Source organism: Sardina pilchardus, chromosome 6, assembly GCF_963854185.1.
Source record: "Sardina pilchardus chromosome 6, fSarPil1.1, whole genome shotgun sequence".
Classification (NCBI taxonomy): Eukaryota; Metazoa; Chordata; class Actinopteri; order Clupeiformes; family Clupeidae; genus Sardina; species Sardina pilchardus.
In genome coordinates, this window is record NC_084999.1 from 27,266,639 (window position 1) to 27,280,030 (window position 13,392).

The 13,392-nt window shown below is 44.0% G+C and overlaps 1 protein-coding gene across 1 annotated transcript; it reads right to left on the reverse strand.

Annotated features, from left to right (window-relative positions):
* Positions 1-633: 633 nt before the first annotated feature.
* serinc2l (serine incorporator 2, like) lies at positions 634-12,386 on the reverse strand. Its single transcript, XM_062539272.1, has 10 exons — positions 12,251-12,386; positions 10,537-10,698; positions 9,828-10,015; positions 9,302-9,381; positions 7,854-7,988; positions 7,031-7,200; positions 5,228-5,318; positions 4,419-4,569; positions 3,050-3,259; positions 634-1,753 (listed from the first exon to the last, which is right to left on the reverse strand). Exons 1-10 carry the CDS (start codon positions 12,287-12,289, stop codon positions 1,615-1,617), a joined length of 1,365 nt encoding a protein of 454 aa, XP_062395256.1. The 5' UTR covers positions 12,290-12,386; the 3' UTR covers positions 634-1,614.
* Between the last annotated feature and the right edge of the window lie 1,006 nt (positions 12,387-13,392).

The window sequence follows — 13,392 nt, forward strand, 5'->3', positions numbered from 1 at the left end:
TTCTCCTAGCATGGTACATGGTACACACGCACGCACACGCGCGCGCACGCGCACGCGCACACACACACACACACACACACACACACACACACACACACACACACACACACACACACACACACAGTTTCCATGTGTCCTAGTACAGATGAAATGTATGGCTTGGATGAGATGAAATGTAAGCACCAAAAATGTAGGACTGGCAATTGGATTCTCTCTCCTCACTACACTCACACACTCACACACTCACACACACACTACTAAACACCACCCCTAAACCCATTCACACACCCCAGCAGTGAAAGCCTTTCACTGTGCTCTCTCTATCTTCAAATCTCCTCCTGTCTCTGTTCTTTCTCTCATATCTCTCCATCACCCTCTCTTCTTTCTCTCCTACTGTATCTCTCTATCACTCTCTCTCTCTTCCCTCCCTAAGAGAAGCCTCTGAGAGCGGCGTGTGGGGAGCTGAGGGTTGGGTGTGTCACACCAGCCTTATCTCTCTCACACACACACACACACACACAGCAAGAGTCCATGAGGCTCTATGCTGGGGGGACTGGACGGAGCTGAGGTGAAAAACACCCCTTACAAAACAGAACCCCCACCCCCCCCCCCCCCCCCCTCCCCAAGGGGGACCCCAAAGGTCAGCCCAGGGGATTTCCTATGTGCTATCACGGCGTAGTTCACATCGCGCTGAAATGACCAGCTGACAATAAATGTGCTGAGGGAGCTTGAAACTGAACTGAAATGCTTGAAATGCTATGAGCTGCATGGGACAAAAATGAATGAAATGAAAGAGATGACTTTTCTGGACACACACACACACACACACACACACACACACACACACACACACACACACACACACACACACACACACACACACACACACACACACACACACAAAGAGAGAGAGAGAGAGAGAGAGAGAGAGAGAGAGAGAGAGAGAGAGAGAGAGAGAGAGAGAGAGAGAGAGAGAGAGAGAGGGAGGGAGAAAGGGGGGGGTGAATAGATAAAGAGAGAGACAGAGAGAGAATGCTTCAGGTAGTTAGTTAGGTCTAGCAGCAGCAGTTGTTGAATGCATATTTGGGTAGCAACGTGGCTATTGAGTAGTACCAGTGTCTAAAGCTTCCTGTTATCTATGAAGACGGTAATTGCAAGCTCAGTAACACCTCTGAAAGTGGCAATAAAAGAGATCATAATGTTGTACCAGTAAAACAAAAACTTTCCAGCACCTGTGCACCAAATTCAAAACAGAGAAGGACTGCTAGAAACACTCAATGTTCTCAAGGGGCCTACACATTCTCCAGGGGTAGAAAATAGACCGGACCCAATACTTATGATACCAACTCCAATAACAGGGGATGAAATGCTTCATATCTCATACTGACACATCCTTCCTGGATGAATGCCAGAGAGAGAGAGAGAGAGAGAGAGAGAAAAAAAAAACAATAAACCTTTTACATCCTTCGTGTTGATGGCTTTGGGCATAGACTGTTAATACCACAACAATGGTTATTAAGTAAGAAAGGAGGTGTCACAGTTCGACATCCACACAAACACACACACACACACACACACACAGACACACACACAGAGTGAGTAGGTGTGTGTTGCTCAGCTGAAGTCGCGGTTGCTGAGGATCACCGGGGCGATGAGCGTCCACAGGTAGAGGCCGAGGCCCAGCCAACTGGAGCAGATCTTCACCCACACGGCCGGCATGCTGCTATGCATCGCCTGGGTCTCTGTGTCCGGACTGAGAGAGAGAGAGAGAGAGAGGTTCAATCACCTTTTATTGACTCATTTCTTGACCCGTGGAATCATGGCGTGCCTCATACAAATCAAACACACTACAAACATTGATAGTTCACACATTGAAACCCCCATACATCAGATCTTAAAAAGGACCTCAGAGAGAGAGAGAGAGAGAGAGAGAGAGACAGAGAGAGAGAGAGACAGAGAAGATCAGGTTAGAGGGGTGATGGGGCAGAGGGAGATGGATATGGGGAATTGGTGGCAGATATATAGAGAGAGAGAAATAGAAAGAGGGATGAGGAGGGGCACAGAGAGATACAGAAAGAGTGGGAAGGAAAGATGAGAGAGGGTGACAAAGGGAGAAGAGGAGAAAGATTTGAAGTCAAAGACCAGCAATGCAGAAAGAAGAAGGAGGAACAGAGAGAGAGCAAGCAAGGAGGAAGGTACACGACGAAATAGCTCAGAGAGAGACAAGCGAGTGAGAGCGAGCGGCCAAAGGGTGCGCAGATGACAGTTACAGGAGAAGAGAGAGAAATGAATAAACAGAAGGTGAAGAGGGGTTCTCTACAGTACAAGTCACATCTTGAAGACTTGTCAGTTCCAATGTTTGGTCTGGGAATGTTATGTTGCTTCGACAACGTCCCAAACATAGCAACGAAATTAACGCAAACACGGCAACAGGGGTGAAAAAACAACTGTTACCCACAGACCATCCCTGAGACAAAAGGCTGAAAGAGGAAAAGCTGTAAAAATGCAGAGTGACAGAGCTCCACAGAGGGAAACAGGAGACAGATACCACAAAAGAATCCAAAAACTGATGCAATCCGTGAACAACAACCATGACACAAACCAAGCCGTGAATTTTGTGATCCTTTGTACCCCTATAATCTATCTATCTATCTCTCTATCTATCTATATATTCCCTCTGTCCTTTCACTTTTTCATTCTCCTTCTTCTCTTTCTGTGTCCTTTTTGGTGCTCACCTGTTGGTGAGCCATGAGTTTTGTGATCTATTGTACCCCCCCACAATCTATCTATCTATCTACAGTCATTTCCTATGTATAAGCCGCATTGTGTATAAGCCGCAGGGCAGTGTTTTAGGCAAGCTAAAATAACAAAACCATATTAATACCATATTAACTGTTCCCGTGTATTAACCTCATAGCTGAAGAAATGTTGCTAAATGAATGCATAAGCCGCGGCTAATAGTTGGGAAATGACGGTATGTATCGATCATTCTATCAGTCTTTCTATTGCTCTTTTTCTCTTTCTCCGTGTGCTAGTGTGTGGTACTCACCTGTACCAGTTGGTGAGGGTCATCATGATGTAGAGGGAGGCGAGCCAGAGGTGGAAGTGGAAGAAGGAGTAGTTGTAGGTGACGGCCTCCTCCTCGTTGTCCACGGCGCGCCTCAGGCCGTCCTCGCCCAGCTCCCCCTCTCCGCCCGAGCCCTGGCCCTCCTCCGTCTGCATCAGCTTATTCACCTGAGCGTTGCTCGACGAGCGGATGCTGCACAAACACACACACACATACATACACATATATATAAAGGCATATATGCACAAACACACACACACACACACACGCGCACACACACAGACACACACACACACACACACAAGCAAATGCAAACACAGACACAGAAGCGCGCGCACGCACACACACACACACACACACACACACACACACACGAACACACACGGACACACACGGACACAGACGGACACAGACGCAAGGACAGATGACAGAGGTTGGTCAGGATGTTTATGACCAACATGGAAACATCCTTCAGAACCAACAGGTCAGCAATCCTCTTGGCTTGGTTTCAAGTTGCCACAATGACCTACAACACGCCTGCTGATGCATTTTTGGTAGGAGCCCGCATACACACAGATGTGCATGCATGTGAGTTTGTGGAGTCAGTAGTATGAGTGTGGCTACAGTGTGGCTATGTGTGCATACACTGTGTTACAAACATGATTCCAATTAAACAAACATTTCAGTTTTAGTTTTTCAATGAAAGTTTTCAATCGGGCTGCTTATCCTGTCTGTTTAGATCACAGCCATTAATCTCAGACAGGTTTGGTAATTGGTTTGCCAGGTGAGCCTAATTAAAGGTAAACGACTTTAGGAGGTTGTTCCATGTTATTATGCAAGTCACAGGTGTCATGTAATATGGGGGGGAAGAAAGATCTTTCTGCAGATGAAAAGCCTGCAATAGTGCAGTCTCTTGCACAAGGTATGAAAACATTGGATATTTCACAAAAAATAATAGAGATCATTGTACTGTTAAAAGGAATAAAGAAATGTTTCTGTAAGGCAAATTCATCAGCGAAAAACCCACTAATGAGCAGCAAACAGAGGTGCATTCAAATTCGCAAACATACTGTAGGCAAACATTATTTTACAAACATTTGTTTTCCATTAGCATGCGTAACAATTTGAAACACAGTGCATATGGTGTTGGCTTGCATGTGTACGCATAAAAACCTTTGCAAACGTAGGTTACAGAGGGTATGTATGGGCGGTACCTTTGTGGGCTTGCATAGGGTTGAGGGTGTGTGCATGTCTAAGTTTTGTCCAGTCATCTCTGTGCACTTCCCACTGAATGTGTGTGCAGGACAGGAGTGGACAGGGCCATGTAGCTATGCAGCGGCTATCGGCTCACCTTGCGTAGAGTGTGCAGAAGAGAAAGATGACCAGTCCCACGATGCCCTGCGCGTCCCACCACAGCACCTGTCCTGGAGCACTAGTGGGGAGGGGTGCAGTGGTGCTCACGTTAGACACCAGGCTCAGCAGGCTAGGGTTGCAGTCACGGTCTGAGAAACACACACACACACACACACAGAGAGACAGCTCAGGCAATATGCATCTACAACACCAGTGGCGATTTAAATAAAATGAATTGACCAATTTCTTTGTGCTGAAATTATTTTCTTCTCAATTGGACATGTTGTCAATTAAATATGAGTCTAGGTTGAATGGAAATGTGTACTGTACTGTAGTCTGTACTGGGAAAAAACAATGCTGCACTGAAATTCTGCATAATCACAAACACAAATGCCACATACAACCATGAGCGTTCCTACCAACCAGGTACATCACACAGTGAGACCTTGAAAATCAGCAAGAGTGCACGTCAGATATAATTTCACCAAATTAAAAATAAGACTGCTGAGCAAACTGACCATTTTTCAAGGTCGCTGAGCACAAATAACACAAACATCACAATACAACTATCCACTCGATTTGACAGCGCGACGCTAAACACCATCACATTTTGCACAAGCTGTAGACGGCCATACAAAGCAAGTAGCCTACTGTGTGTACACACAATGACCACTTACCAGACCGGCATGAGCGACTGGAGTGAGTTTAAGGATAGATGGAGAAGAGAGAGGGTGAAGAAGAGGTAAAAATAAAGGGCTGCGTGAGGCACAAGAGGACGGTGGGTGGGAGGGGCGAGAGGCTACTCACTGGGGTTGTTGGTCATGGCCGACCAGGTGACGTACATGGTGTACAGGGTGATCATGGAGGACTGGAGGAGCCCGCTCTGGGGGGAGCGCTCCTGTTGAACACACACACACACACACACACACACACACACACACACACACAAAAGAGTGAATAAGAGCAAAGTGCACAAACGCTGGTTAAACATTCCTGTTTTACTACTGTGATATTAGTGTGCAGGCACATGACATGTCGTTGTTTTTGTCCTTTCACTTTATTCGTACTTTATTAGGTCATGATGCAATAATGGGCAGATAATTCTCTTCCCGGGTCCAACAGCTTTCAGACCTACTTGTTTTTCTCTCCATAGACAGTAAAATAAACTATATTTTTTCCTGGTATTCAGAGAGAAAATTGTCATCTTACAACTGTGACCTGTGTTGTGTTGAACCAACCACCGCGGTCTAGCCATGAACATGCCCGGACTCGAACCTGCGATTCAACAGCACCTCATATCAGGAGTCGAGCGTGCTAACAATCTAGCTAAAAGTCCAGGCTACTAGCTTTCATGCCAACTGCACTCTTGAGGCGTCGGGGAATGAGGTTCACTAACGTTCCACACGCACAGCTAAGCTAGCTGGCATCTGTTACACTATCTTGTTGCTTCAAGTTAATAAAATGCTATTTTTTGCCGAAGCCTGACCGTTACCCTTGATTATATCAGAGATGAAGGATCTTTGAGTATGTCATGTGGCTGCACAGCTAATTACTCTGTTAAAGTTAGTTGAGCCATTTATCTTATCCTCACTAAAACAAAGGTGATGGTGACAAAGTTTACAAGTTCCTATAAACGTTTGGCTGTGCTAATAAACGTCTTTTGACGAATAGTGAACACAGATACCAGAGAGGATCGAACGAAGCAGAATAATTTTCTTTCAGTGTGTTAATAAATATCAAGTTCAAGTCAAGTCAAGTTTTCTGCATAAATCCCAAAATGTCTCAAATTTGATTGTTTTTTCACAATGTCCACTGAAGTGTACTGTATGCATCTCCAGTGACACCATAGACACCATGACCTCTGCTGATCTACCCGCTCAGTGGTGTCTGAAAGAGCTCCACCAAGTTGTAGTACAACTGACCAATCATAGAGCCCAGAGCCATAGATAGAGAGAGTTGCGACACTCTTTGATGTTGCCGCCACGATCAACAGTTCCAAAAAACCTGTGCTGAATGGCTGAATCGCAGGAGGGTGGGATGTAGTTCTGATGCTGGAAGGTGTAATCAATTAACTCATTGACTACTGACCAAGAGATTGGCTGTAAACAGTTCCAAAAGCCCCATAACGAGGAAATAGCCTGGAAAAAGCGCTGCCATTTTTTCCTATGGAGGTCTATGGGAGTGTCGCCACTCTGTTTTATCTACCGCTCTGATAGAGCCCAGTCACCCCGGTACATCGAGGTCTGGCATACCATAATAATAACACTTAGCTAAAGGTGAAATCTGAAGGAAATAAACAAGTTTTAATATCCAAACAAGGCTATGATTCCTCACAGAGCAGCAATTTGATTTCATCTGATGTTTTGAAAGGTTCATGCCGATAAGAGAACAGACCCTTTCAACTGCATAAACAAAACATGCGTTCCTCAGAATTGAGCTAATGGTAACTTGGGGGGAAAAAAATTCGCTAAAGTCTGATTAATTTTCATTTCAAAGCATCTGCGCTGGTTTCGAACATTTCAACCTGAAATCCTCTAGGATCAGATTGAAAGGGTCTATATGAAGCATGGGCCGTAACGAAAGGCAAAGAGCATCCTCCAGGGGGAGTACCTGAACTTTGGGCAGGATGGAGATGACGGACACGACGATGCTGAAGATGAGGTTGAGGCTGATGAAGACTTTGTGCTCCGTGCAGTCGTCTGACTTGGTGTAGTACACATAGAACAGGACCACGGCAGCAAAGGACAGTGCGTAGTGGAGCACAGTGAAGATGAGAAGACCTGCGGCGCAGAAGGGAGACCGAGGGATGAGCAGTAAATTGCGTTTGGTCTCCCCTACCACTTTAGCGCAGAATAAGCAGTAGAGGTCAAAATGCCTTTAGGTTTAATCAAAGCTCAGTTCACAATTGAAGCTACAGTGAGACTGCCTGGAAGGCCAAAACAATGATTTGCAGCTGATTTCTTTTTTTTTTTTTTTTTGGCAGGGGAGAAATATCAAGCTACAGTAAGGGTGTATAGGAGAAACATGTTGGTGAAATGTGTTGGAGAGTGGAAATTAAAGCTTTTCGATTTGTTTCACACCTGAATTCCAAAGAAGGATGCAGGAATCAGGACAATGAGGTAACTAATCAGTAACTAATTAAGTGTCAGGTACAACTGAGATGTAAGAACTACAGTATGCAACTATAACATCTGTTTTTCCTTCTTTGATATACACACAGGAACCTGTTGGTTCAAAGCACCAAATGCAAAATCAGCTTGAGCCAACGGGCATTTCATGAAAACCATGTCCATTTCAATATCTCATTCAGGAGACCTGCAGTGGAAAATATATCCTAGTAATTGCTGCAGGCTACCCCTGAAATGACCTCCTCAGCCATGTCTTGATCTGCGATCTATCCAGCAAACGGCCTCCAGTCGGTGACAAACCATACCTGCATACCAGCCCTTGCCACCCTCCTCTGCATTGCGCACCCAGATCTCGTTCCAGGAGTGAGCGAAGTCTATGAGCAGGATCAGCTGGATGAGAATGAACATGAACGAACCCACAATGCCAAAGTAGAACCACACTACACAGCCACAGAGAGAGAGAGAGAGAGAGAAAGAGCAAGGGAGAGAGAGAGGGGGGGAATAAAAGAGGTTGGGTGAGGTTTAGTTACTTTACAGTCCTCTATGAAAAGCCTCCATGTGACAGCTGGATTCAACACATTTGTTTTGCAGAATACAAAAGACGGGGAGAACAATACAATGTCCTATTTCTGCTAAGGCTTTCTTCATGCATTACACAACAGCTTCTATTAAAAATGCACATTAAAAAGAAATTACGCCTCCTTTTTTATAACCAGGAAATGAAGACTTGCAAATAATTCAATTATGTCGCCCCCGTAGTGAAGTAAGTGCGTTATTACAGACATCTCTCCAGTGGGGACTTATGTCATCGTATTGCAATCTCAAACTATTTTCGTACACTGTATTCATGGAAGGAGAACAAAATAGCCCTTATTCCAACAGAGCTTGTAAATGTATGCTTTGGAAAATCCATTAAAAATGAATGCGTTTATTACCTTGCCGTGGCATATATTCCACTATGAATGGCCTGTTCCTGCCATCATTAATCTTGGGCTGTGGACTACAGTATAAGTTCCTGGTACCCAAGAAGCCTCCTGTGATCATTAATCTTGGGCTGTGGACTATAAGTTCCTGCTACCAGCCTTTTGTTATTCATTTACAAAGCCGGGGAAGAACCTACTGTACCTGAATAAATTACTCTTATTTCTTTTTTGACTACTCTGAAAAGTTGTAGTCTGACATCGTCATACTTAATACTGCTCCATTGGGACGTGATTATGGGATGTGTTTCAACCAACTGGATAGACCTCATCTATCAGAGCAGCAAAATAGCTTACTGTGAGCTGTAAGAAGAACAGCCAATCCATCCTTCTTCTCCACGAATGCCTCAACGTTGTTTTCTGGTCATTTTTTAACGTTACTGCGCTGTCGATATATATTGTGCATCACACAATAACCAAATCTAAAACCATGTTTATTTGCTGCGAGGTAGGCTATTCGGAAAAATGTCCCAATAGATATTTCCCTTCCTTAGTTTTAAAAAATAATTCCGTTCACACCGATGATAACAGCTGGTGAAAGGTTACGCAAAAGATGATCACATGCAAACGTGAGTTTTCTCACATCTCCACTTTGGTCGAGGTTTTCAGAAATAATTGTGTTCCGTGATCAAACCTCAGTTTTTGTGTAAATGAAAGGCCACACTGCATGGATATGTGATTTTCCTATGTGTTACGGGGTCTTCGAAGTCATCGATCTAGACATAAAAGAAAAAACTGAGCCTGAGCTCTTTTTAAAGACTCTTTTTCCGTACCATTGTGGAAAAATCCGTCAGGGATGAAGAAAGCCCCCACAGTGATTCCGACCAGGATCAAAAACTTGAAGAACCAGAATCTGTAAAGGTTAAGAAAGAAAACATCTCATTTAACTTGAGGCAACACATCAGGATTTAACATTATTTGTTCCTGGTGCATAGATGTATGGTGACATTTACTGACCACCATCACAGTATCATTAAAATGAGAGCTTAGAATAACAAGACCAACATTCTTCCTCCCTGTGTTGGCTACACTGTTTCTGATCAGACTTGACTGGCCCAACATAAATGTCGGACAGAAATTGTGTTTTTATACAGACTTGACTTTAAACCTTTCTAAAGATGCACAAATGTCTTCTTAATACATTGCATATCTACTTTAATTTCAATGAAGTTGTACTTCTTCAAAATAAGGGGCAACATAACATATTTTTTTGACATTGGCACAACTAGCACAGCTCAGTAGTTACTGTATGTCAGTAAGTGGTGCAGTGAGGGCTGTGTAGGCAGTCAGTGCACTTACCCATTCTGAACGGCAGCACGGGGGTCTTTGCTGCTGCGCACCCGGATCATGAGTATGGAGAAGAAGAAGAAAAAACAAGCCATCGCAAAGCACATCCGGTACACTGACTTGTAGCCCACAATCACGTCACAGTTCACCTGATTTTCTAGACCCGGTATAGAGGTGCCTCCTTGACAAAAGCCTGGAATCTGTGAAGGAGAAAATCATGAGGTTTCCAGGCTATTAAACACATGGCAAGTAATTAACCATGACATAAAATCAAAAAACAACAACAAAGTTAGACTGAGGGCTATCTGAGAGAGAACATCCTCTTACACATGCACACAAATACGCGCGCACACACACACACACACACACACACACACACACACACACACACACACACACACACACACACACACACACACACACACACACACACACACACACACACACACACACACACACACACACACACACACACACATAAACACAAACACCCACACACATGCATGCATACACTCACACGCACACGCACACGCACACGCACACGCACACGCACACGCACACGCACACGCACACGCACACGCACACGCACACGCACACGCACACATACACACACACACACACACACACACACACACACACACACACACACACACGTATAAACACACACACACACAAACACAAAAAAGAGGATGTGGGGGAGAGAAGAGGAGAGGGTGCCAACCTTCTGAAGCTCCGTCTCCATGCCCGGCAGGATCATGATGATGGACACCAGCGTGCCCAGGAGCAGGAAGAAGGAGAAGACCAGCCGGGTGATGGTGGAGCTGTTGGAGGAGGGGCAACACCCGCACAGCAGGCACGGCGCCGAGCCGCACAGACACGAGGCCTGCGGGCGCAGGGGGACAGGGACGAGACGGACGCGTGTGAGACAGGAGGACAGCACGGCGCGGGGACGGGGAGGCGTCAAAGCATAGATGAGACAGCATGAGACAGATGGGTGACGATTGAGCCGAGGGTAAAGACACACAGGAGGAGAGACAGAGATGAGACATAGAGGAATGGAACAGAACGATCAGGCCCAAGGGGGACTTATCTGAGAGTGCCTCTCAATATTCACTGAATAGTGCCATGATGCTGAATATGATCACCAAGATGAACATTAAATCATCATCACCATGACAACAGATATTTTTTTCAAACGAACTGAATTTCCTTGACAATGATGAGCCAAAGGTTTAACATCAGCACCCTTTGCAAGTTCTCCCTAAACAATGTTTATGAAAGACCTCAGATAGGCAAACTTTTGAGGGGTAATTGGCAACAAGCAACTGAACTTCCTGATTTTGACATTCATGATCTAGATATTAAAATGCTTCCTGTTTGGCCATGTTCCTGTTTTGTGCACAGAGAGGAAACATGCCAACAATCAAGCCTGCTGGTGATCTGGAAAAGAATATGAGAGGCTGTGGGAAAACTACACAGGCTCAGAACCATACGACTCAACACTATAATGTCATCCAGGGCTGACATTAGGCTTTCCATTATACATTAGCTACTTACAGTATAAAATTAAGCTCAAACCTATTGCTTGCATATCTAAATTGGGCTCATATGGCCGTCACAGCCATGTGAAGTGACAGGTCCACATATCCTCTGCATGTCAATTCGCACTGTTGGCTCGCCTTTCTCCATATGCAAAACTCATCCATTCCATGTGTAAACACAACCACTCAAGAACGGAAAGTGGCGTCTGACTTAGGAAAACGACTCATGTCATATTTGAAGTTGCTTGTGTTTGTTGTTCGTTGTTGTGTGCTTGTGTTATGATGCTATGATGGGATATCTATCTTAATATATCTCTCTGACGAGCACTACAAACCTAAAATACATTTGCACGTCAACTGGAGTTATGTCTGTAGGCTAGCCTGTGCATTCTGTACAGTCTAGATGAGAGCTTGTGTTTGTCTAGCTTGCTAGTTACCTGCTGTTAGTAATAGCCTACTACTGGTAAGTTAGTACTAACGTCACTGAATCTTCATTAGCCACTCATCGGGATTTTCCTAGTGCTGTGGGATTTTCATGAAACATTATTTTATAGTCGAGGTTAGCATAAACGAACAAACATAGTTAAGTTAACCAAACGCTAATGTTAACTCAATAACGTGAGTTCAACACACGTTAATGTTAACGTTAGCCAGATCATCAAAGTCATCAAGGATCACATCGACAGTCTTTTAGGTTAGCATCATATGAAGTATTCTCACGTAAAAATGAAACCACAACGTAGGCTACATGATCAACTAACAACACCGTAAGATGAAGCTGCAGTAGCTTACAGCTAGCCTTGTAGCCTATCGTTACATTGGTTAGTTAACGTTAGCCATCTACAACCATGAGAAATGACCTACATAATTAGATAAATTATAATTGTGACTTACACAGCTGGCCAGTGAACATAACGCCAAACACGCCCCCATATTCTAACGGATTCGACCACAGTCTTAAATCTGGAAACAACTGTCAGATGTATGACTTGTTTGACACTATGCCAGTTCCTGTATGAGCATAGAGCATCACCGTGAGAGCATGAGATAGCTCACAGTCATGTGACTTGAAAGGACGTCATCAAGTCACTATTTTCATATTATCATGCTGATCTCTGTACAGACAAGTATGTTATCACACAGTTTTACATATGTGTGGTTGCATTTCTCATCGCTACTAAAAAAAACTGTGACATGTAGCACAGGGGGGTGATGGTAAATATATGTTTTAACTAGCCTATTAGTCGGCAAAATTCCAGGGAGCATTACAGCGCCCTCAGCTGGAGGAAGAAGAGGAAGAAGAAGAAGAAGACGAAGAAGAAGAAGAAGAAGAAGAAGAAGAAGAAGAAGAAGAAGAAGAAGAAGAAGAAGAAGAAGAAGAAGAAGAAGAAAATGACAAACATGATGAGCATGATGAGGATGAAAATGACTCCCTAATATTGTAGATTTATTATGCCAACTATGTCATGCCACAGCAGAGCAAGTAGCCTAGGCTAGCCTACGTATAAACAGCATATGACCCAGCATTTTTTATTATTATTATTGTTCCTCCATGCATCACAAAGGTCATTTTTTTTACTGTCTTATCAGTCTAACCTATACAGGTAATATAAGTTACATTATTCTTCAACACATAGAAGAAGACACTTTGCAACAGTAGCCTACATCAGGCATTTTTTTTACACACACACACACACACACACACACACACACACACACACACACACACACACACACACACACACACACACACACACACACACACACACACACACACACACACACACACAAAATAAAACTCCAACACACAATGTACTTCTGTTCAGGCTGGTAAAACGGGATAGTTTTCCAAACTTGTTTTGCATTGCTAGTCACCATTTGAATACTCTCACTGCAAAGACATCTTTCTATGACATGAATTTTGAGTGGTCTATATACAGCACTAGCCTATTAAACACATATAGACTGCTAATTGTATATAGACAAACTGGTAATAGGGTAAACATTGGAATCTTCAACTTGATCTCATTGCATGA